Source organism: Hippopotamus amphibius, chromosome 2 (genome assembly GCF_030028045.1).
Source record: "Hippopotamus amphibius kiboko isolate mHipAmp2 chromosome 2, mHipAmp2.hap2, whole genome shotgun sequence".
Classification (NCBI taxonomy): Eukaryota; Metazoa; Chordata; class Mammalia; order Artiodactyla; family Hippopotamidae; genus Hippopotamus; species Hippopotamus amphibius.
Genome location: NC_080187.1, coordinates 230546127 through 230572452, shown reverse-complemented (window position 1 = coordinate 230572452; position 26326 = coordinate 230546127). Strand labels below are relative to the sequence as shown.

The 26326-nt window shown below is 38.3% G+C and overlaps 1 protein-coding gene across 7 annotated transcripts in view; it reads left to right on the top strand.

Annotated features, from left to right (window-relative positions):
- The window catches only part of DDHD1 (DDHD domain containing 1), a 94207-nt gene that overhangs the window by 9861 nt on the left and 58020 nt on the right, over positions 1-26326 (top strand). For 4 of the 7 annotated variants that reach the window (XM_057723953.1, XM_057723950.1, XM_057723948.1 and 1 more), the window contains exons 2-3: positions 19775-19948; positions 20587-20607. In XM_057723953.1, coding sequence (XP_057579936.1) covers positions 19775-19948; positions 20587-20607 — 195 coding nt within the window. The remainder of the gene's footprint in view (positions 1-19774; positions 19949-20586; positions 20608-26326) is intronic. The other 3 variants (XM_057723954.1, XM_057723952.1, XM_057723949.1) reach the window with 1 other exon arrangement.

Below are 26326 nucleotides of genomic sequence, written 5' to 3'. Positions count from 1 at the left end.
ATTTTAAACATCTACTAGCTTTCGGGATTTTTGATGCACTAGAGAACTTTACAACTTTCTTAAAGACTGCTCAGTTTTCAGTCAAGGCAGAGCCAGTAATATTTTGGATTTTCTGCCATGTTAACAAAAAAGAAGTGGCCCATAATTCCTCTTACAGTGGAGACCTCAGTATGAAAACTTTGAGGAATTCCTCTTAACTGACCTGCAGTTGAACCAGCAGTGGTAGGGATGGCAGCTACATTCTGGCATCTAGCACGAGATCTAGCTTCAAATGTGAATCTGGGACTTCCTGGGTGGCGCAGTGGTAAAGAATCTGCCTGCCAATGCAGGGGACGTGGGTTCGAGCCCTGCCCTGGGAAGATTCCACATGCCGCGGAGCAACGAAGCCCGTGTGCCACAGCTATTGAGCCTGTGCTCTAGAGCCCGTGAGCCACAACTACTGAGCCCATGTGCCGCAACTATTGAAGCCCACGTGCCTAGGGCCTGTGCTCCACAACAAGAGAAGCCACTACAGTGAGGAGTCTGTGCACCACAATGAAGAGTAGCCCCTGCTCTCAGCAACTAGAGAAAGCCCGTGTGCAGCAACGAAGCCCCAACACAGCCAGTAAATTAAATAAATAAATAAATTTATTAAAAAAATGTATATGAATCTGCCTTTAGTCCCAGGGATCTGAAGTGGCTCTTCCTTATCCAGCATTGACGATAAAAGCCAGTGGGCTCAGAGAAAATATCTTTGTTATCAAATTGCCTTGGTCTGATTCTTTGATTTACCATAACGGTATACTTTGAGCAAGTTATGATCTCTTTGTGGCCCAGCTTATTTGTAAATGGGGATAATAATTCCTGCTTCACAGGGTTATTTTGAAGATTCTGTTGAAATACACATGTAGAGCGCCTAGCACAGAGCCTGGTTCAATACGTGTTAGCTATTATATTTAAGTCAGGCTGGTATACTGGCTCTTGAACTAGAAGACAATCCTAGCTTCTGGAAATTAAAAATTAAAATTAAATCTGTTGTATTTTTGAAAAAGAAGAGTGGGAGGCTATGGTTCTACCAAAATTACTTTGGCCTGAATTCGATGACCATATATGCACATGACACATGTATACATACATATACCCCCTCCCTTCCTCTCCACGCCCCCCCCCACCCCCGCTCTCTGTATATACATGCTCATCTTAAATTGGCTTTATCAGCCCTGAGAGTTCAGGGAATCACAATGAAATATCACACTGCAGAAACCTTAATTCCTCCTGTAGACTCTGAGATTAAACAATATGAATACCTTTACAGATGAAGTGAGGACAGTGGAATACTCTTCAGCCTCTGAATCACCTCTGCTGGATTCCCTTGCCTGTGGAATGGCATCTTGTCTTAGACTAGTAGTTTGCAGATTTCATTGAGCCTAACAGTCACTGGGAGGACCGTTAAAAATGTAGATTCTCAGATCTCATCCTTGGAAATTAGATTCGAGAGATCTGAGCCTGAGGCCTGAGTCTACCTCTTCAATAGACATCCCTAGTAATTCTAATTGCAGAGGATTGTAGACCTCACACTGATGACACAGTTAGTTCATTAGTTCCTCCAGTCTAAATGGCTCAAAGCTGCCTCATCTCGAGTTGTCTTAACATTCAGAAAATTACCAGTTCAGCCAATCCAAAGTTGCATTTGAAAGGGTTCTAGAGGAAGTGGCCTTCAACCCACATTTTGTATTTTATATCATCTGTCTTTCTTTTACCTACTTATTTTTGCTCTCTTCTTCCAATTTAAAACTTGTGTGTCCTTCTTGACTTTTATTTTTTTTCAATGTATTTATTTATTGGCTGTTTTGAGTCTTCGTTGCTGTGTACAGGCTTTCTCTAGTTGCAAAGAGCAGGGGCTACTCTTCATTGCAGTGCACAGGCTTCTCATGGCGGTGGCTTCTCTTATTGCAGAGCACGGGCTCTAGGTGTGCAGGCTTCAGTAGTTGTGGCACATGGGTTCAGTAGTTGTGGCTTGTGGGCTCTAGAGTTCAGGCTCAGTAGTTGTGGCACTGGGCTTAGTTGCTTCGTGGCATGTGGAATCTTCCCAGACCAGGGATTGAACCCGTGTCCCTGCATTGGCAGGTGGATTCTTAACCACTGGACCACCAGGGAAGTCCCCTTATTGATTTTTCTATCTATTCATTCTGTAAATTATTGAGAAAGTGGATGAAATCCCCAACTGTAATTGTCTATTTGAGTTATATTGGTTTCTGTTTCATGTCTTCTGTGGGTTTAAAACAAGTTTTTTTTTTATCGAGGTAGAGTTGATTTACAATATTATGTTAGTTTCACGTGTACAACATAGTGATTCAACATTTCTCTAGATTGTACTCCATTTAAAGTTACTGTAAAATCAGGGATGCCCCTGATGGTCCAGTGGTTAAGAATCCACCTTCCAATGCAGGGGACATGGGTTCAATCTCTGGTCAGGGAACTAAGATCCCACATGCCATGGGACAACTAAGCCTGCGTGCCACAGCTGCTGAGCCCACGTGCCACAACTACTGAGTCAGCTCACTTTGGCACCCGTGTGCCACAGCTAGAGAGAAGCCCATGCACCACAGCTAGAGAAGCCCGTGCACAGCAACAAAGAGCCCTTGTGCCACGAAAGATTCCACATGACACAACGAAGATCCCACGTGATACAGCCAAATAAATAAATTTTTAAAATAAAGTTAGTGTAAAATAATGGCTATATTCCTTGTGCTGTACAATATATCCCTGTACCTTATTTATTTTATAAGTAGTAGTTTGTACTTCTTAATCCCCTACCCCTATCTTGCCCCTCCCCACTGGTAACCGCTAGTTTGCTGTCTATGTCTGAGAGTCTGTTTCTGTTTTGTTATATTCATTTGTTATATTCATTTCATTGATTTTTAGTTTCCACATTTAAGTGATAACAGTATTTATCTTTCTATGTCTGACTTACTTCAATAAGCATGGTACCCGCCAGGTTCATCCATGTTGTTGCAAATGGCAACACTTCATTTTTTTTTTTATGGCTGAGTAGTGTTCCATTGTGTGTATGTGTGTGTGTAACATCTTTATCCATTCATCTGTTGTTGGACATTTAGGTTGCTTCCATGTCTTGGCTGTTGTAAATGATGCTGTGAATGTTGGGGTGCATGTACTTTTCAGATTAGTGCTTTTGTTTCCTTTGGCTATGTACCCAGGAGTGGAGTTACTGGATCATATGGTAGTTCTGTTAGTTTTTTGGGAACCTCCATACTGTTTTCCACAATGGCTGCAGCAGTTTACATTCCCACAAACAGCATACAGCATACAAGGGTTTCCTTTTCTCACGTTTGCAGCAGAGGTTGTTATTTGTGATCTTTTTATGATTGCCATTCTGACAGGCATGAGGTGGCATTTCATTGGTTTTGATTTGCAGTGTTGAGCATCTTTTCATGTGCCTGTGACCCATCTCTGTATCTTCTGTGGGAAAATGTCTATTGAGGTCTTATGCTCATTTTTTAATTGGATTGTTTGTTTTTTTAATATTGAGTTGTGTGAGCTCTATATATTTTGGATATTAACCCCTTATTGGTCATATCATTTGCAAATATGTTGTCCTATTCAGTAGGCAATTTTTCATTTGTTGATGGTTTTCTTTCCTGTGCAAAAGCTTTCAAATTTGATTATCTCCCATTTGTTTATGTTTGCTTATGTTTCTTTTGCCTTAGGAGATGGATCTAAAAAAATATTGTTATGATTTATGTCATTGTTCTGCCTGTGTTCTCTTCTAGGAGTTTTATGGTTTCAGGCTTTACGCTTAGGTCTTTAATCTATTTTGAGTTTATTTTTGTACATGATGTGAGAAAACATTCTAATTTCATTCTTTTACATGTAGCTTTCCACTTTTCCCAGCACCACTTATTGAAGAGACTCTCTTTTCCCCATTGTGTAGTCTTGCCTCCTTTGTTGTAAATTAATTGCCCAAGTGTGCATGGGTTTACTTCTGGGTACTCTTCTGTTCCATTGGTCTACGTGTTGGCTTTTGTGCCAGTACCATACTGTTTTGATGACCACAGCTTTGTAGAATAGTGTGAAGTCAGGGAGCACGATTCCTCCAGCTCTGTTCTTTCTGAAGATTTTTTCGGCTATTTGGGGTCTATTGTGTTTCCATACACATTTTAAAATTATTTGCTCTAGTTCAGTGAAAAATGCCCTTGATATTGATAGGGATTGCATTGAATCTGTAGATTGCCTTGGGTAGTATAGCCACTTTGACAATATTGATTTCCTCCAACCCAAGAACGTGGTATATCGTTCCATCTGTTTGTGTCATCTTCAGCTTATTTCATTAGCGTCTTATAGTTTTCGGAGTACACGTCTTTTACCTCCTTAGGTTTATTCCTGGGTATTTTTGTCTTTTTAATGCAGTGGTAAATGAGGTTGTTTCTTTAGTTTCTCTTACTGATCTTTCATTGTTAGTATATAGAAATGCAACAGATTTCTGTGTATTAATTTTGTATCCTGCAACTTTACTGAATTCATTGATGAGCTCTAGTAGTTTTCTGATGGCATCTTTAGGATTTTCTATGTATAGTATCATGTCATCTGCAAACATTGACAGTTTTACTTCTTCCTTTCCAATGTGGATTCCTTTTATTTTTCTCGTCTAATTGCTGTGGCTAAGACGGCCAATACTGTGTTGAATAAAAGTGATGAGAGTGGACATTCTTGTCTTGTTCCTGATCTTAAAGGAAATGCTTTCAGTTTTTCATCATTGAGTATGATGTTAGTTATGGGTTTGTCATATGTGACCTTTATTATGTGGTTTTTTTTAAGTTTAGTATCACTTGATAGTAATTTATTATTTCTTTATGTGCACACTAATTTTAAGTTATAGATGTTTTTATTACCCCCCCTTTGAAGATGAAGAAACAAAGGTTCAGAAAAATCATGACAAGTTTTCTCATTTTTTATGTTCCTTCACAGATCTCATTGTTTTATTTATTTATTTATTTTGATGTGGACCATTTTTAAAGTCTTTATTGAATTTGTTACAATATTGCTTCTGTTTTATGTTTTGGATTTTTGGCCAAGAGGCATGTGTGACCTTAGCTCCCCAACTGGGGATGGCCTTTATTATGTTGACATATGTTTCCCCTATGCCCACTTTCTGGAGCATTTTTATCATAAAATAAGTGTTGAATTTTGTCAGAAAATTTTTCTGCATCTATTGAGATGATCATATGGTTTTTATTCTTCAGTTTGTTAATGTGGTGTATCATATTGATTGATTTGCCAGTGTTGAACTATCCTTGCATTCCTGGGGAAATTTCAGTTGGTCATGTATTGTTCAATTCAATTTGCTAATATTTTGTTAAGAATTTTTCCATCTGTGTTCATCAGTGATGCTGGCCTGCTGTTTTCTTTTTGTGTGTTGTATCTTTGTCCAGTTTGGTATCAGAGTGATAGTGACCTCGTAGAATGAGTTTGGAAGCATCCTTTGCTCTGCAATTTTTTTGTTTGTTTGTTTTTGTTTATGGAGACCTTTATAAGTTTCAATTCACATGATCTAATTTTCAAGGCTTTTTGGGGGGATTTTTTTTTTAATTTTTATTTTATATTGGAGTATAGTTTTTTTGTTTGTTTGTTTGGCTGCACTGAGCAGCATACGGGATCTTAGTTCCCTGACCAGGGATCAGACCCATGCCCCCTGAAATGGAATTGCAAAGTGTTAACCACTGGACTGCCAGGGAAGTCCCTATACTGGAGTATAGTTGATTTACAATGTTGTGTTAGTTTCAGGTATACAGGAAAGTGATTTAGTTATACATAAACATATATCTATTCTTTTTCAAATTCTTTTCTCATATAGGTTATTACAGAGTATTGAGTAGAGTTCCCTATGCTATAGAGTTGTGTCCTTGTTGATTATCTATTTTATATATAGTCGTGCCTATATGTTAATTCTAACCTCCTAATTTTTCCCTCCCTGCCTACCTTTCCCCTTTGGTAACCCTAAGTTTGTTTTCTAAGTCTGTAAGTCTGTTTCTGTTTTGTAAATAGGTTCATTTGTACCATTTTTTTACATTCCACATACAAGTGATATCCTATGACATTTGTCTTTCTCTTTCTGACTTACTTCACTCAGTGTGACGATCTCTAGGTCCATCCATGTTGCTGCACATGGCATTATTTCGTTCTTTTTTTTTTATGGTTGAGTATATATTCCATTGTATGTGTGTAGCACATCTTCTTTATCCATTCCTCTTTTGATGGACATTTAGGTTGCTTCTGTGTCCTAGCTAGTGTAAATATTGCTGCAGTGAACATTGGGGTGCATGTATCCTTTCGAATTATGGTTTTCTCCAGATATATGCCCAGGAGTGGGATTGCTGGATTATATGGTAACTCTATTTTTAGTTTTTTAGGGAACCTCCGTACTGTTCACAGTGGCTGCACCAGTTTACATTCTCACCAACAGTGTAGGAGGGTTCCCTTTTCTCCACACCCTCTCCAGCATTTATTGTTGTAGATTTTTTTAGTTGATGGCCATTCTAACCAGGGTGAGGTGATAGCTCATTGTAGTTTTTTTTGTATTTCTCTAATCATTAGTGATGTTAGGCATCTTTTCATGTGCCTCTTGGCCATCTGTATGTCTTCTTTTGAGAAATGTCTATTTAGATCTTATGCCCATTTTTTGATTGGGTTGTGTGTTTTTTGTTTTGTTTTGTTTTTTGATGTGAAGCTGTTTGTATATTTTGGAGAATAACCCTTTGTGTGTTGCTTCATTTGCAAATATTTTCTCCCATTCTGTGGGTTGTCTTTTTGTTTTGTTTATTGTTTCCTTTGCTGTGCAGAAGCTTTTAAGTTTATTGAGGTCCCATTTGTTTATTTTTGTTGTTATTTTCATTACCCTAGGGGGGTGGATCAAAGAAGATGTTCTGTGATTTGTGTCAGAGAGTGTTCTGCCTATGTTTTCCTCTAAGAGTTTTATAGTACCTGGTCTTACATATAGGTTTTTAATCCGTTTTGAGTTTATTTTTGTGTATGGTGTTAGAGAATGTTCTAACTTCATTCTCTTACATGTAGCTGTCCAGTTTCCCCAGCACCACTTATTGAAGAGACTCTTCTCCATTGTATATTCTTTGTCATTGATTAGGTGACCATGGGTGTGTGGGTTTATCTCTGAACTTTCTATCCAGTACCATACTGTTTTGATTGGGTGCATATTTATTTACAATTGTTAAATCTTCTTGTTGGCTTGATCCTTTGATCATTATGTAATGTCCTTTGCCTCTTATAACAGTCATTGTTTTAAAGTCTCTTTTGTCTGGTATAAGTATTGCTATCCCAGCTTTCTTTTGATTTCTGTTTACATGGAATGCCTTTTTTCATACCCTCACTTTCAGTCTGTGTGTGTCTTTAGATCTGAATCGAGTCAGTTATAGGTAGCATGTGCATGTGTCTTGTTTTTTTTGATCCACTCAGCCACTCTCTGTCTTTTGATTGGAGCATTTAGTGCACTTACATTTAATATAGTTATTAATAGGTATGTTCTTTTTGCCTTTTTGTTAAATTGTTTTGAGGTTGTTTTTATAGTTCTTTTTTGTTCCTTCTTCTTTTCTCTTCTCTTGTGATTCAGTGACTATCCTTAATGTTATATTTGTATTTCTTTCTCTTTTTTGTGTGTGAACGTATTATAGATTTTTGGTTTGTGATTACCATGAGATTTATATGTAGCCATATATACAGAGTGTGTGTATGTGTGTTTGTGATTATTTTAAGTTCCTATTTTAAGTTGTTTTGAGGTATTTTTTGAGGTATAGGTATTTCTTTCATAAGATAGAATTGTTTATAATTGCTAGCAGCTAGTGAAATTTTGCAATTATAACGTTTGTAGCCAAGCTCCATGATGATTAGGATAATGACTGTTGCGTTACCTTTGTCCCACAGTATTCCTCCAGATTATAGTTCCTGTCTAGTGAATGAACAAGCGTTCAGGTATTAGAATGGAATGTAGCATTTTGTTATCTAATTCCTGATTTACTACGTTTCATTCCACTTACCAATTAAACATTATTGTTTGCATACATAATGTTTTTATTTTATCACCCACGTTTTGAGAGTCAGTTTCTTAATTTTTAATATTGATTTCATTATGAATTATCTCAAGTATATACAGAAGTCTAGATTACATAACCAACAATCAGTACTCCCTCTTGCTTAGCTTTGTAAACATTACAGATGAGTCAAAATCTCCTCTGCCCATTCCCTTTTCTTCAGTCGGAAAGTAATCACTCTCCTAGGGGACTTCCCTGGTGGCACAGTGGTTAAGAATCTGCCTGCCAGCAAAGGGGACACAGGTTCCAGCCCTGGTCCAGGAAGCTCCCACATGCCTTGGAGCAGCTAAGCCTGTGAGCCACAACTACTGAGCCTGTGCTCTAGAGCCCACATGCCACAACTACTGGAGCCTGTGCTCCGCAATAAGAGAAGCCACCACCACAAGAAGCCCACACACTGCAACAAAGAGTAGCCTCCGCTTGCTACAGCTAGGGAAAGCCCACAAGCAGCAATGAAGAACCAACACAGCCAATAAATTAATTAATTTTTTTTAAAGTTTCAAAAAAAAAAAGAAAATGGGATTAAAAAAAAAATCACTCTCCTAAATTTGCTGTTTATTCCCATATATTTTTTAGGTTATTAGATTAGTATTCACATCTGCATTTTCTTTTTTTTTGGTCTGTTTTAACTTTAAATAGTGCCATTCTGTTGCCATCCTGTGCCTTCTGCATTTTGCTTTGTGGTTCAGATGAGGATTTTGAGGTTGATCCGTGCTGACACGTGCACCTCCAGCTGTTTTCTCTGTGTAGTAATATTCCACTGCATGAATTTACCACAGTTGGGTTTCCTCTGTGGACACTTAGGTGGTTTGCAGTTTTTTGCTGTTATGAACAGTGCTGTAGCAAAAATTTTTCTGTACACCTCCTTGTACAAATGTGCCAGAATTTCTGTAGAGTGTATATTTAGGAATGGAGCTGTTTCTCTGATGACCAGTGAATCTGAGCATATTTCATGTTATAGGTTTATCGACTATTTGGATTTCCTGTTCTGTGAAAATCTTGTTATATCAGAGTCTAGTCAGGAGACAGAAACCCCACAGTAATTTCAGCAGAGAGAGTGTAACATGAGCAGGGAACTACAGGCATGCTTTGGACCCTGAGTGGGTGAAGCTGTAAGGGCACAGCTCAGCTGGAGGACAGGCATCAAGACCTTCTCTCTGCACGTGTCGTGCGTTGCAGAGTACAGCAGGGGTTGAAACAGTTCTTGGAAACAGTCCTTTAGAAATCTCACGATTGATCCCTTTGCCTACTGGTATGAGTGCAGCTTTTTAATGCATAAAATCTTTTTTCTTTTTTTAATACTTATTTACTTTTGGCTGTGCCAGTCTGAGTTATGGCACTCAGGATCTTCATTGCAGCACGTGGGGTCTTTTTTTAGTTGCAGCATGTGGGATCTAGTTCTCTGACCAGGGATCGAACCCGGGCCCCCTGCATTGGGAGCGTGGAGTCTTAGCCACTGGACCACCAGGGACGTCCCAATACATGAACTCTGTATTGTGAGAATTCCCCTACCCACACATGAGAGATCCTCTCAGGCTTCTGCTTAAATGAAGGAAGTGTTCATAGTGGGAAATGAACCTTGTAATGGTTTTCTAGTCAAGGAGAACCCACAGTTTTCTTTTGATTCCAGTAAAGGCCCACCTTTGATCATGATTTGCCGGAGAGTAATACTGAGGATCACGACTTGGTTATTTTCTTCAGGCAGGTGGTAATGATAAGTACTAGTCTTCATATTAAGTTTACGTTGACTCTCAATGAGTGTTGTTGTAAATGAAATGAAATTCTGTGTTAATCTAGTTCCAGCATATTAATTTAATCTATTAGCCCTTTGAAAAATTTGTTTCTGATCCCTGTCTATATACTCTGTTGTATAGCAGGTGTATCCAGATCTTTCCATTCCATAACTACAAAGTGAGATGACATTTTAAATATATATCTGTGCAAGTCCCTATCAGCACGGGATTGTGCTGCCTATGATTTTTAAAAGCCAGAATGACAGTGGCTTTAAACACAAAAGGGTATATTTCTCTGCATGTAAAGGAAATATGGATGTCTGGAGTTCAGGGCTGTGTGGTAGCTCCACCGTAATCAGGGACAGAAGCTCCTTCTATTATTCAGCTTTCCATTCTTCATAAGTGACTTGATCTAAGAGAGTTTCAGGAGCTCAATACATGGGTAGCAGAAAAGAAAGAGGGGAAGGTCAAAGATCTGTACCACCAGTCATTTCTGCTGTATCCTATTACCCAGATTCAATCACATGACCAAACCTAGCTGCCCAGGGAGGTTAGAAATAGTCTTACTGAGCATGGTCCTTCTCTGAATAGACTGGTGTTCTGCTGTAGGGAAGAGGGGGAGAATAGATAGAGGATAGGCATCTAGCAGTTTCTTCCAAAATTTGTGATCTTTATTTTTGCCGAATATATTAGGATTCTCCTGAGAATAACAGAGATTATAGGGAATTGGCTCATGCAGTTATGGAGGTTGGCAAGTCCAAAATCTTCAGAGATGGCTCAGTTCAAATCCAAAGGCCAGCCGGCCACTGTTAGAACCAGGAAGAGCCAGTGTGCCTGTTCAAAGGTCACCAAGCAAGAAGAGCTTAATATACCAGTTTGAAGGCTGTCAGACAGAATTCCTTCTTAACTGAAGGAGGGTCAGCCTTTTGTTCTGGTCAGGCCTTCACCTGATTGGGTGAGGCCCACCCACGTGGTGGAGGGCAGTCTCCTTTCTTCAGTCTGTGGATTTCAACGTTCATCTCATCCAAGGGCACCCTCACATTGACGTGTACACACTGCTGTATTTAAAATAAATAACAAGGACCTACTCTATAGCACAGGGAACTGTTCAATTTTCTGTAATGACCTAAATGGGAAAAAAATTTAAAAAAGAATAGATACATGTATATGTATAACTAATCACTTTGCTCTACACCTGAAACTGACACAACATTGCTACTCAGCTATACTCCAATATAAAATAAAAACAAAACCACCCTCACAGAAACACTCACAACATTTGACCAAATATCTGGGTACCCTGTGGCCCAGTCAAGTTGATACATAAGATTAACCACTCTGAATATAAAACTAAAACACGTGAAACATTCTAGACAGTTATAGAAACAAAGTTCCTTATAGACCCGTCTCCCCGAAATATCTGTTGATGACAGCTTCGTGTATTTTTCTCCACTTACTTTCAGTCCTGCTACCAGCGTTTACTTCTATAAAACAGGACTATACTATTTATACGTGACATGCACGTGCTCAAATATATACACGTGTAGTTTTATGATTTAACTTTTTCATTTTTATTTTAGACATTATTCCATGTCTCCTGAGCATTATTTTACTGGATTATCATCCATTCATTAATATTTTCATTTATTTGATGAATATTTTTAACACCTAGAGTGTGCCAAGCATCATTTAGTCATCTGTTGGTGGAAATATAGGTCATTTTGTTTTTGTTTTTTGTGGTAAAATGAGATAAACGTCTTTGTAGTGTATCTTTAGACATTTTTACAAGAGTTTCTGTCAAGTGTATTTCTAGAATTGATCTGTAAAAGATACAAGGGTTTTTAGGTTTTAAAAGGGGCTGCTAGGCAGAGCTTCTCAGCCTCAGCATCGTCGGCATTTGGGGCCAGATCATGTGTTCTTGCTGGCGCGCGGGGGCGGGCGGGGCACGCTGCTCTGTGCGCTGTAAGATGCTCAGCGGCAGCCGCGGCCTGGATGCCAGTAGCGCCCCCGCCCCAGACCCCGGTGAGTGAGGGGCGCGTCTGAGGGTGACTGAGCAGGTAAGACAAGAGCACTCAGTGTGTGTCCAGTTACAGCTGTAAGACACACGTGAGGAGGAGACAGCTGAGGGGACTCCCAGATTTCTGCCTTGGGTGTCCAGCTAAATACTGTTGGCACACCACTTTGCCATGATGGGGAATACAGGTGGGCTAACAGGTTTGTGTTCTGTTTCTTCCAGGAACCTCATTGTTCCATGGCTATTTGTGATTCTGCTAACTATTGCTCTCCTAGGAGATGTTTAGTTGGCAGTTGAATATTTGGGTCTAGTGTTCAAGACAGAGGCCTGAAACAAAAAGATGTAGTACTTGACCACATACTGCTGGAATTTAAAGCGTAGGTATAAAGCTCCCAAAACTTCTATCCAAAGAACACATGCTTAGATTTATATTAGGCTCAAGAGAGGAAAAGATTTGGAAGTGTAGATGTGTGCTAAAACTTGTTTTACTCTTTTTAACTCTGCTTTTTACTTCCATGGTTTTTATGGGGAGGCATGCTTTGCTCTGCTTTGTAAGCCTCATAATAGCCGGGCAGTGTAACATTTCCTAAATTATTTTAAGATTACAAACACAACTAAATAGCCTGTATTTCTTGGGGAGAGAGTTAAAAAGCTACTTTTCCTGTTTGAGAATACAGGTTCCATTGTGTGGTGGAAAGAGTTTGAGTGAACGTTGGAGTCCAATTTTGGTTGGAATCTAGGTTCTCGTAATACTTGACTGTGTGCCTCTAGGCAGATTATCCATGTTCACTAGAGATCATTTCCTCATTTGTAAAACCGGGGCAGTCGTAGCCCTCTTCAAGGTTACTGTTAAGATTCAGTGAGGCGAGCCTTTGGATCCGGAGGATAACGGCAGCTGTCCTTTATCCTAAGTCTCTCCACACATTCTCCCCACAGCCACGTACCCATAAACCATACATAGCTGACACGTTCAGCACTGTTAGGAGATAGACAATACCACAAATTTTAAACGTAAGTAAAGAAACAGCAAATTACAGTAGCTCTTGTTACTGCTATAAACCTCAGAATCTGGAGAATGGGGCAAGGAGAGGCTTAAGGGACAGTGAAAAAAGAGAGACGATGAGAGGTTAAAATGAAGCACAAAACCACCCTCAGAAAGAAAATGTCCCCCACACAACTGGCAAAATACAAACCCATGCTTGGGACTTGGTAACTCATAGCACTGACTGTAGGGAGGATATGTGAAGGTGAGAGGGACCAGAAGAAGCAGCTGCATCAGAGAAACATTGCTGGTGGGGGAGGAGACAGAGAGGATACTGCTCCTTGGAGCCGTGGCAGTAAGAGGAAAGAAGTAAGGAGAAAATGAAGGGTCCTAGAGAAATGAAAGAAAACCAAGGCACAGCAATCCAGTCTTCACTCACCACCACCACCCCTGCCACCCCCATAGCATCATCCATTAAAGGAGCTGCTCTTAGTAATCTGCAGCAGCAGACACTCTGGAACTAGGAAGTCTATCCATAAAGTGCTCATGACCAGAAATAAATCAGGTGTCATACAAAGCAGAAAATGTGAGATCTGTACATTCCCACTGATTATAGTTCTTCCTCAAAAAGCAATCACGAAACAAAGAGAAACTGCATTATAACACTCCAAGCAAATATCCTCAAACAAACATGAGGACATACTAATAGGGGCATAGATGAAAGGAGTGTCGATGTAAGGGGCACTGCTGAAAGGAAGGAAAACAACCAAAAGAGTGAAAATGAGATGCAGACAGAAGTAAAAAGCTGCAGAGAGAAAGTGGTGGAAATGCAGTACAGGTAAGGGAAGACCCAACATACTTATCATTGGAGTCTCTGAAGAAGAAATCAGTGGAATAGAACTAATCCAAGGAAAACTGAAATCTACACATTAAAAAGGACCCACCTTGGCAGATTGATCCAGAACAATGAACTCTGGTTCATCAACTGTTAGAATATAAAGACTAGTCAAACTGTTAGATTTTAAAGGCAGATTTTTTTCTGGACCTCCTGGTGGGGGGGAAAGAAGATCACGTTGCTAATAAAAAAAAATTAGGCTTATATCAGACTTCTCTAGAATGATATACAAAGGAAGGCTACAGTAGAGCAGCATTTTTTAAAACTCAAGGAAACAAAGTTCAAGCTAGTCCAGCAGTCCCCAGCCTTTTTGGCACCAGGGACCAGTTTTGTGGAAGACAGTTTTTCCATAGACTGGAGGGTGGGGGGGGTATGGTTCAGGCAGTAACGCGCGTGATGGGGAGCTGCCGATGAAGCTTTGCCTGCTCGCCTGCCGCTCACCTGCTGTGCGGCCCCGTTCCCAGCAGGCTGAGGACCAGCAGTGGTCTGTGGCCCAGGGGTTGGGGACCCCTGATCTAGTCAGCCTGTCCTTCAAGTATCAAGGCTATAGATAAACAGTTTTGAACATGAAAGAATGTAGGTAATACTTGGTGAGAATTTAATATATTTAGATCCAAGACTAAAACAGTGATGGGGACATGGGTGTAATTGTTCTATGTAAGTGAGTAAAGAAAGAAAGGGAAACATGGAATAAGATCATTCCCTGTTATGTAAGTAGTAAGTGGGAATTTTGGATACCACTTAAAATGGAGAGACCAGGTAGTAAAAGTTTAAGTAAACAGAAAAGAGATTTAAGAGACTCTAAAATACATACACACACACATGCATGTGTGTAGGTAACCACTAGAACCAGAAATGCAAATATTCATAAATACCAAAAGAAAGTTTTTTTGAAAAGCACAATCATCAACTAGAGCAGCAGTCCCCAACCTTTTTGGCACCAGAGACCGGTTTCGTGGAAGACAGTTTTTCCACGGACTGGGGTGGGGGTGGGGAGTGGTTTTGGGAATGATTCACACATTACATTTATTGTGCACTTTATTTCTGTTATTATTACATTGTAATATATAATGAAATAATCATGCAACTCACCATAATGCAGAATCAGTGCGAGCTCTGAGTTTGTTTTCCTGCAACTAGAGGGTCCCATCTGGGAATGATGGGAGACAGTGACACCCAAAGTGTGTTGCTTATGTCCAGTCTACTCCTTAATCTTGTTTTGGTTGCTGTCACTGCAGAAAACCCTGCTTCACAAGGATAGGATGTTGGAAATGGAAGTTGGCTTTTCAGTGTTTTTGTGCCAATCTCTGGATATTCCACCTTGACTTTAATCCAGAAGGTATGGAGATTTGAAGTTGTCTCAAACATACTTTTAAGGCCGCCGTTATTTGCGATCGCAAGCAGCTGATCCTCTCCCAGCAGGGACAGTGGATTCACCTGACTTGTTCACACACGGGTCGCGGATCCATTCCTTCCCAGTTCGGGGGTGTTTTGTGGTTGGGAGTAAGGCTCAAACTGTTTTGAAAGCTGAGATAGGTGCTCACGCACCAGCTGGGAGAAAGAAGGCCCTGGCTCAGTCTCTTTCAAAGTCTCTGCTAATGTTGGAAATATGTCAAAAGTCCCAGTGTCCACTCACTGCCGCCATGATTCCAGTTTGGCTTTGAATGCAGCCCCTTTATCTGCCGACTTGAACACAGTTGCTGTTCTCCCCTGAAGTGACTGATTGAGCTTGTTGAGCAGCTTGCATGTGTCACACAGTTTTGCGACCCTTTCTGTGTCACCAAAATGTGCTGCCAGCCGTGACTGTTCTTCTAAAAGAAATCTCTGGAGCGGCTCTTGTTACTCAAAAACTCTGGCCAGGGATCTACGTTTTGAAAGCAATCTCACTCTGTAGATAAGGGAAGACGTGTGCTCTGCGTCCATCTTCTCACTGAGCTGCACGAACAGACGTGAGTTAAGGGCGTGTACTCTAAGGTGGTTGATAATTTTAATCGCATCCTGCAAAACGTTGTTAACTGCAGGTGACATTTTTCAGCTAGCCAGCATTTCTGTATGGATGACACAGCGTGTAGACTCACATTCAGAAGCGACCTCTTTGACCCGAGTAGTGAAACCAGAAAGCTGTCCAGTCATGACGGCCGCTCCGTCCCGGCATATACTGACATGAAATGACCAATTCAGTTTTCCTGATATGTAAGCATTCAAAGACGTGAACAGTTCTGCAGCGGTGGTGCTGGCTGGCAACGAAAGTGCACATGACATGTCCTTGTGCACACCCTCCTGAGAAATCCATCGCACAGAAACAAGCACTGCTGCCTGTTGTCAGCATCGGTACCCGTCAACCTGGATCGGGTCCCACGGTGACTTACGAATCCTCTCTAACAACTGTGCCTCAGTGTCCTCTGCTGTTTCAGCAGTTCGTCTAGCTACGGTGCTCGGCGAAAGAGGAACACGTGCCACCTTCTGAACTGCAGCCTCTCCTAAAAGTTCATCACAGATGTCCTTAGCAGCAGGCAGGGTCAACTCTTCACCTGTAGTAAAGGGCTTCTTAGCTTTAGCAGGGCTGTTAGCCACTAAGAAGGATGCTCTCAGCGCAGACACGTTTGATGAAGTGGTGGCCTTCAATAATTGCTTCTGTTCTTCATGTTCACGTTTTTTTTCTTTTGGAAAGCTCCAAAGGCTTGTCTTTCAATGCAGGGTGCTTGGTCTCCATGTGGCTAAACAGTTTTGAAGCTTTCATGGCTTCATTGGATAGCCAGTCACCACATATGATACAAAGTGGGCTTGGAGAACGTGAATTACCTGTTGCAATAAACCTGTAATTTAATTGGGACTCGATATTTTCTTTTAAATGCAGCTTTCTTTTAGTTGGCAGTCTTAAAGTCTTCTGCTGTGTTATCATTGGGTCTTTCCCCCTTTTCAAAGAAGCTCTCCAGCAATGTTTGGTTTTCACTCATTTTGGCTAGGGTTAGCTTGTGGGCTTACCAAAACTGTGACTGAGACAAGTGCACAGTGCAGGAAAGAGGTGCAGACAGAAGTGGTAATAAAATAATGGGGCCACACGCGGACAAAAATAAGTGTCAGATCCTGACGTAAAGTCTGCCACCAGAAGCAGCTGCACCATCAAAGTACATCAACTCACTTGCCACTATAAAACCTGCCCAGATGCAGCTTGTCACTTGCCACTCGCCAATAGGGTTTTGATATGAGTCTGCAGACAGCTGGGTTTGCAGTCAGACCTCTCTGCGAGTGAGGATCTGCATCTGCAGCCACTCCCCGGCGCTGGCATCACCGCCTCAGCTCCCCTCAGAGCGTCAGGCATCCGATGCTCACAAGGAGTGCAGCCCAGATGCCTCACGTGCGCAGGTCACAGGAGGGCTCGCACTCCTGTGGGAATCTAAGGCCACCCCTGAGCTGACGGGAGGCGGAGCTCAGGCGGCACTGTGAGCAGATGGGGAGCCGCTGTAAATACAGATGGAGCTTCGCTCGCCGCTCACCTCCTGCTGTGCGCCCAGGTTCCAGTCCATGGCCCCAGGGTTGGGGACCCCTGAACTAGAGAAAGAGAGTAAGAATGATAAAAATGGCAAATTATAGAAAAAGAGAGTTCAAACATATGTTATATCAGTAAGCATAAATGGGCTTAATTCACCTATTAAAAGAAAACGATTTTCAAATGGCTTCATAAAGCAAAACCCAATTCTTTCCTGTATACAAGAGACATCTAAAATAGTAAAAAAAAAAAAAAAAGTTAAAAATAAAGGGATGTGCAAAAACATCGCAGGCGAATGGAAGCAATAAGAAAGCAGGGATTGTAATCTTGATAGACAAAGCAGAATCTAACAAAAAAAAAATCATCAGACACAATAGAGTGTGCTTTATAATGTTAAGGCTCAAAATTCTCAATGAATTTATATTTTTGAACATCCACGAAATAACACAGCAGACACCTGACTATATAGCAGAATTGCTATAGCAGAATAAAGGATAATGCGAGAAGAAATAGAAACACATAATAGGAGATTGTGAATACATCACAGTGCAAATCTGGTACAAGATGTTTCAGGATCATCTAGTAAATTTTCTGTTTCAAACCTGAAATTGGCCATTTCTTTAAGGAAATGATATTTAGAGATCACTGTATCAGGAGTGCTCACTTATACAGAGTTGGTCTTTATTTCTAGGCCTTTTTGGTACACAGAGCCTAGGATATTTTTTTTAAGAGAAAATATACATCGTTATTTCATGCTGACATTTCTAATTGAAATTTAAAATACATATTTCTTTGGTTTTTATATTTGTATCTCTTTTTGTGCAGAAAATCTTGGTTTCTAATGATATTAACAAAATTAATATATTCATCTTAATCTACAGTTTCAAATTAACAATACCAATATTATTACAATATTAACAATTATAACTATAGCTACTGCAGAAGGTTTAAGATATGTTTGCAGTTTTGTTTTTTTTTATTTATGTATTTATTGGCTGTGTTGGGTCTTTGTTGCTACATGCGGGCTTCCTCTAGTTGTGGCGAGGGGGGGCTACTCTTTGTTGTGGTGCATGAGTTCCCCATTGCCATGGCTTCTCTTGCAGAGCCTGGGCTCTAGGTGCATGGGCTTCAGTAGTTGCAGCACATGGGCTCAATAGTTGTGGCTCACAGGCTCTAAAGCACAGGTTCAGTAGTTGTGGCTCACAGGCTCTAAAGCGCAGGCTCAGTAGTTGTGGCACATGGGCCTAGTTGCTCCGCGGCATGTGGGATCTTCCTGGAGCAGGGATCGAACCCATGTCCCCTGCATTGGCAGGCAGATTCTTAACCACTGCGCTACCTAGGAAGCCCCTGTAGTTCTTTTTGTCAATAGGGTATATCCTAATATCTGTATACAAATTACTGTGTTTTGAATCTACTTGAAATAACTTCTTTATATGTGGTTAAATCACCAACTCAATATAATAGGTTCATTTGTTTTTTCATTTTGCTTCTTATTTTTAGGGTTTTGTTGTTTCAATTTTATTTTTGCTTTATGGGGTTTTTGTTGTTTTGTTTTTTAGGGATTCAAGATAACTTAGCTGACAGTTGTGATTTATAAATAGCAGCTAATTAGGTTTATGGGATAGTGTTTAATCAAAAAAATGTTCAGTTTTTCAAAAAAAAAATTTTCTCAATATTTTTTTCTGAAATGGGTGAGGAATTTACTGTAATTAAAGATTTCATTTATTCCTGTGTGCTCACTGGGAGCCCTTGACATCCAAGGCAGCCCAAAAACATGTACCACACTACTACAATACACACTATTTCTGAACCACTTGTGGAAATTTATCTAGTATTTTCTAAGACATTGGAACTATTACTAGAGTCTTGGCATGATGTTTGTCAACCCCTTACTTAGCCTACTAATTTTGGTTGCTTGGGGCCTCAGTTACATAATTAACTGCTCCTCTCCCTTTCTAATGCCAAAGTAACTTTTATGTGTAATATTTTTTTTTATAAATTTATTTATTTATTTATTTATTTTATTTATTGGCTGTGCTGGGTCTTTGTTGCTGCACACGGGCTTTCTCTAGTTGCTGAGAGTGGGGGCTACTCTTCATTGTGGTGCGCAGGCTCCTCATTGTAGTGGCTTCTCTTGTTGTGGAGTACGGGCCCTAGGTGTGTGGGCTTCAATAGTTGTGGCACATGGGCTCAGTAGTTGTGGCTCACGGGCTCTGGAGCACACGCTCAACAGTTGTGGCGCACGGGCTTAGTTGTTCCGTGGCATGTGGAATCTTCCCAGGGCAGGGCTCGAACCCGTGTCCCCTGCATTGGCAGGTGGATTCTTTACCATTGCACCACCTAGGAAGTCCTATGTGTAATATTTAATACAAGTAAAATTATATGTTTGAAAAACTATATACTGTGGCTTGAAATCTGAAATTTAAAACTTTAAATGATTTTGTTGGGTCGCAAAAGTCTGTTTTTGCCACAGCAGTAGCAAAATATAAAATTGTAGTTACTATGTCATTTCCTGGGAGGTTGGATTCTAAAATGTATAATTCTGTGATTTCTCTTTTCAGAGTCCGATAAAATACCAGTAATGCGTGGACAGTGGTTTATTGATGGTACTTGGCAGCCGCTAGAAGAAGAAGAAAGTAATTTAATTGAGCAAGAACATCTTAGCTGTTTTAGAGGTCAACAGATGCAAGAAAGTTTTGATATTGAAGTGTCAAAACCCATAGATGGAAAAGATGGTAAGACCAATTAATACATTTAGTATGTTCTGTAAACCAAGTTTACAGAACCACTCTAAAGTGGTCCCTAAGTTTGAAATAGTAATTCAGAAGTGTTAGAATTTATACAATTTCTGATTATTTCAAACGTTTGATTATTTTAGAATTTAAAAGTGCTGTGAATTTCTGAACTATTTCCATTTTTATTTTACTTAATATGTATTTTCACTGACATGACACTAACATAATTTACTATAAATGTACAAATTGTTGTAATGTGCTCTCTGAGTTAGTCCTTTGAGTAGCTTTCTAGTTATCAGAGAAAATTGAACTTTTAAAAAATCCCTTGTCATTATATCAAAAGAGCAGTTTTGCTAATATCTTAATGTTGGTTCTTTTCCTGAAGTTTAAAAGAAACTTTAATTTCCTTTGTGTAAGTCCCCTTTAGCTTCTTCGTAGTGGTAACCATATCAGCTTTTAATTTGAAACAATGTACCTTGTGTTTCCTTGTTCGGCACTTGGACGTGAGTTTCTCTCCATTGGTTTAAAATGCTTATGTACTAACCAGCATTGCCATGTTGCGTCATGTGTATGATCTTGTGTAAAATTCAAAATGTGTGGTAAAGTTAAAAACACTTCTGTTGTTCCATTTACTGCAGGCAGTGGGATCAACTATTCTGGTGAGTATAACAGTACCGGTCGATTAGAATTTGTAGATTTCTCTAATTTTTTTTTCCTTAAAAGTGTTTCTTCATCCATGCTTGCCTTTATTTGGGAAATTTCTTGGCAAGCTCTACTTAATCTAGTGAATTAAACTATGAATTAAGTGATTTTCTCCTTCCCTTTGTAAAATATCTGTAAAGCAGAAAAACTCGATATTGATCAAGTATTTCACAGAATGCAGCTTGGAAAAAAATGAGTTATGTAGTTGGAAGCAATTATTTATATAACATAATTAATTGCAAAACAATAAGCTTTAAATTGGCTTTTTCCCCCTTGTTGTTAGTATAACAAGTCTTTTCTCTCTCCTATTCTTTACTCTCTTATCTCTCTCTGAACACACACACACACACACACCCCCCCAAGCCACCCACCCCCAAGCGGGGAAACTATACTTTAGCTTATACCAAGTAAAAATATCTTTCATATCTTTAAAAATCTACATAATTGAGGAAAATGGTGGCTTCTGAATTAATTGGTAATTAAATCTAAGAATGTCTATTATGTGCCAGATACCATATTCTAGGAATTTTAAATATTTCATTTTGCTAATCCCTAGAGTCAGACATGTTCTTACTTCACTGTAAAATTCAAGCTCAAGCTTCTTACATATCAGTGTATAAAGAACAGCTTAGTATCTATAAAGCAAAGCTGTATCTACATTCCTGCAGATTGCTATAATGGCAATTCTTTGGTTAAAGCACAAATAGCAAATATTGTATATCTCTGATCTTTTATAAGTGACTGAAGTATTTTGGAACCTCTCATTACCACTATCAAAATAATCACAAAAGCCTACTTTATAGTATTTGAAAGACTGAATTTTTTTCATAAATGTTTACTATTAGAAAAGGCTGAATTCTGGACTTTTTCCTTTCTATTAATTCTCATTAAGTCCTGCCTCAAAAATGGCAGATCACCTTAACAAATCCAGTTTATCCACCCAAATTCTTTACTATTAATGCATGGAAAAAACCGAAGAGCTTGGAGGAGGAAAAGGATGAGTATGAAAAATAAAAATATAAGTATATAGTCCGCCTTTCTCATACTGTGTTCAAAGCATTTCTTTTCCACTTGCTAATTCGCCCTGTGGAAGTTAGTTGTCAGCTCTGTTTCATCTCTAGATCCCATCTATTTGGAATCTGAAATGTTAAATGGAACAGCATACTTCAGTTTTCTTCAAAGTGCCCCAATTTTATGAGCCAGTCACTTAAATAAGTCTGATAAAAAAACATGGTTTATTTGTATGAGGAGATTTTTCAGTATGTCTTTGAGTCTGTGTCAGTTCTTGAGTATCAGTCTAGGATAGTATAGTATTTTTTGCTAACTTTAAAGATACACACTGAGTGGTAAAATTCTAATCAGCAATAACAGAAAATTGTTCAGTTGTTAGAACACTTGTGATCTTTCAAAATGATGATCTTTTGAGGTTCATTAGAAGAAAAATTGATTTTTTAAGTATACTTTGACATAAAACAACAGCATGTTTTGTTGTCAACAAAAATTATATGTTCAATTCAGTATATATATTGTTATAAATTTTCAGCGATTTTATTTGTTATTCAGTATTATGTAAAACATACATTTATGTGTTAAAATGTGACTTTGTGAAGATTATGGGAAATTCTGTAGTACATTTGAAAATTATCACTGATCTTAAGGAAAGAACATCTGCTGTACAAAAAGCTACCATTGTTGGAAAAATAACTCAAATTTATAATACAAAGATAGAAAGTAATCTTTTGATTATTTGCTTCTTACCTCCAAGTTTGTGAAATTTCGTATTTTATTAATTTGAGTGGGAAACAAATTTCCACCTAAATTTTCTCATGTGCAAAGGATAAAGACTTGACTCTTCATATTGCTAGGAGATTTTGAATATTCCTTGTGCAGACAGTACTGTGCTAGGTACTTTTGTGAAAAAAACAGGCAAGGTTTTGACCCTCAGGGAGTTTTAAAGCATTGGGGATGACAAAGCCTGCAGATAAGAAGTTACAAAGAGTAAGTACAAGATAACAAAGCAGACAGTGCATATTATATGTTCTGGAAAGGGATGTAACACAAAGTTGGCAATCACAGTGCAATTACTTAAATGAGGCTTTCTGGGAAAATCCCATATTTAATAATTTTTTTTAATTTTTAAATGCTATATTTAAGAACTCTTTTAAAGTGCTTTGGGGAATTCCTAAGAAACTTAACAGCGTTCTTGCCTTGAAGGACATTGAAATAGAATACTAGTTACTTTTCCTTCTGACCTTATCTGTGTCTTGGTTAGGGTAGTTATTGCCACAAATACACTGAATATACGTATTATTCTCTCATTACTTATCCTACTCATCTCAAAGTAAGCATTGAATTAAAAGGATCGATCGAAGTTTAGCATAACTTTTTTATCATTCAAAGAAAGATAAACCCCCAAAGTATAATCATATTTTGTGATTTAGATTTCATTTTCTCTGAGAGTTAAAGTTAAAAATGATTCTCTTCCAACCCCACAACCGAGGCTAGGAAACATTTATCTAGCAGCCTAACAAATGAAAGCTAAAAGTTCACTGGGGATGAATCATTCAAATAAAATCAGGCCTTCAAATAAATAGTTTTGTAAATACCTAAAAGTACTAGAGTAGTATTTCACTCATTTTATAATTTATCTAACCAAGCAGTAATCAGGAAAAAATTGTCGAACTAAATGGGTTAGTCCTGCACCTGCTGTGGTCAAAAAATGCATAACCTCAATCCAATTATAAGAAAACTTCAGACAAACTCAAATTGAGGGACATTCTACAAAATAACTGACCAGTATTCTTCAGAAGTGTCAAGGTCATAATTAACTAGATGGGGGGAATCCTTTCACAATGTATGTCAAATCACTACAGTGCATACTTTCAATATCCTGTAATTTTGTCAATTGTACCCCAGTAAAGCTAAAAAAGATTTTTTTAAGTATCAAGGTCATGAAAGACATGGAAAGACTGAGGAATTTGTCCTAGTTGAGGGAAAACTAAGGAAACATAACAGCAAAATGCAGCATGGTACCCTGGACTGGATCCTAGGACAGAAAAGGACATTAATAGAAAAACTGGAGAAATCTGAATAAAGTTAATATTTTAGTTGATAGTATTATACCAATGTTAATTTCTTAGTTTTGATAATTGTACTATAGTTATGCTAACATTAGGAGAAGCTGGCTAAAAGCTACATATGATAACTCTGTACTATTTTTGCAATTTTTCTGTAGGTTGTAAATTATTACACAGTAAAAAGATGTTTTGTTTTTTCTTAAGGCCAGTAGAGAAATATTAAATAGTAAAAAAAAATATGTAATTAATCCAGAAGAAACAACAAAAGGAGAAACAAGAAACACAGACGGAACACAAAATAAGCAGGAAATGGTAGCCCTAAATTCACCCACATGAAACCATAGCGAATACAAATGAACAGACACTCCAGTTAAAAGACAGAGATTGACAGATGTGTTAGAAATGCAAGACCCAACTGTCTACAAGAGTCACACTCTATATAAAATCACAGATAGGCTGAAAGTTTAAAAAAAAAAAAATGGACTTTTTAATTTGGGGTGCTATGACAGCTCCAGTGTTGGTGGATCTCTAAGGATTTACAACATGTAACAGTTTGGCTTGTAGTGTATATGCCTGTCCTATGGCTGGGTGAGGAAGGATATCCCAAACTGTAAATACATCATTTCAAAAGCCGAAAAGGGGGAGGAGTGGCCTAGGGAGAGGGAAGGAGTACTTACCCTTTCTAACCAGCTTTTCTTTTTCTTTCTCTTTGGTGACTAAGAGGATTCCCACCTTCTAGCTTTTAGCTATCAATTTTTATAAGTGTATTTAACTTAATTTCTCTGAGATTCAAGAAGATTGACAGGAGTTTTCTCATTATAGTAGGCAGGTTTGAGATGTGCAAGCCTACTTCTGCTGGAGCTGAGACTAAACAGGTTGTCAGCTTTTATAAAGGGAAAAGTTGTAGAGTTATTCTATTCTAGGGAGTAGTATGCCATCAGCAACACTCCTTTTTGATACTCTGCTTTCAAAATTATATAATGAAAAACATTTCTTTGAGAGAGAAATTATAGTAAGGAAGTTTATTGAAAACACTGTATTTTAGTACTTAAAATGTTTTACATTGCTGTGTAAGATTTTAATACATAAATGAAAAGTTTTATTAAATGTTAGCATTTAATTAGCATTTTCAGTTGTATTTTGAGTTTGTGCATACTTTTGCTAACACTATATAAGAACTCGTAACTAAAACTTTATTTTAGTGATCCTTGTTGGAATGATAGTAAACCCTTTTTTGTCTCTACCGTATTTATGGCGGTACTTATTCTTTGCTTTGGCTTGAAAAAAAAGTGAAGCTCTCTATGCTACAGGATGCTGTAACAAAGCAAATGATTTTCAAGTGACACTAGGAATTAAATTTGACAAGAAGGTGCAGAAGCATGTCTATTTAATTTTGTGAAAATGTTTTAAATATGCTTTTTTGGTTTTAGTGTATTGGGCTGTTTGTCTTTTTGTTAGTCCTTACATTAGTATTCCTTTAGGGGAAAAAACAGCCTTTTATTTTTGTATCTTGACAAGCTTTTAGAAACTGTTTATGTAATTTTAAAGTGTGATCAGGTGGTCCATATGTTTCCACTAGTTCTTTTCTAGGAAACATGGAATTGTTCATGTTAGTTTTATAAAATCTAGGTTTTGTTTGAGCAGTAAAGTCTCAAGTTTATGCCAGATTTGATCTACTTGGATATGTTAGCTTTTTCCTACTGTTTTTTTTGCTTAAAAATGTTTCCTGCAATTGGTACATCTACTCCTCGGTTACTGACCAGAAGAAGAAATGCGTTCAGTGAAGAAAATTGCTTCAGTCATCATTCTCCGCTCCTCTATGACAATGAGATGTTTTTCCAATCTTGATGTTACAACCCAGCTTTTAATTCTTGTCTATACTTTTTTATAGTCATCTAACTACATATAGTTAGTTATTAAGTGCCTTAAAAGCATTTCTCAATTACCTTTATCACATGTATCTTTAAATATACCTTATCTGTATGTAACAACAGGGGTTTTTTTGTTTTTAATTTCTAGTACTATGCAGTGGGAATTAAGTATTTTTGTATTTGAGCAGTATTTAATCTTTGAATGTCACATTAATGTAGAAGGGAGTGAGGATGAAAATCAAATGTATTAGAACATAAATTTGAACTAAATCATAAAGATTCTGTGATTAACTGAACTGTAAAATAACAGTAAGATTCAATTCTAAGTAGGTTTTTAAATAATTGCTTATTTAAAACGTAAAGAAATTTATTGATGTATAACTAGCAGTATTTGACAAGGAAAATGTTAACTTTAAGGTTATCTACTGATTTGCCAAATATCAAGTCTATGTCAGGCTTTACTCTGTTGTCTGTTTTACACTTACACGATGTCACAGCATACATTTTTACTAATTACTTTTTTTGTCATTCTGTCGCTAATAAATCTATCATTATTTTGTCACTAATAAATCAGTTCAGAGTAGAGCTTTCAACTTAATTTTTTTGGAAAAGTTTCATTTTTAAAAGTATTTTAACAACTTGAACAGAGTTGTGGAAAAAGATGTTTTGTTTCTGTGGGAAGGCTCTATTACACTTCAGTGAGAGAAAACGTCTAGTGGAATGTATAC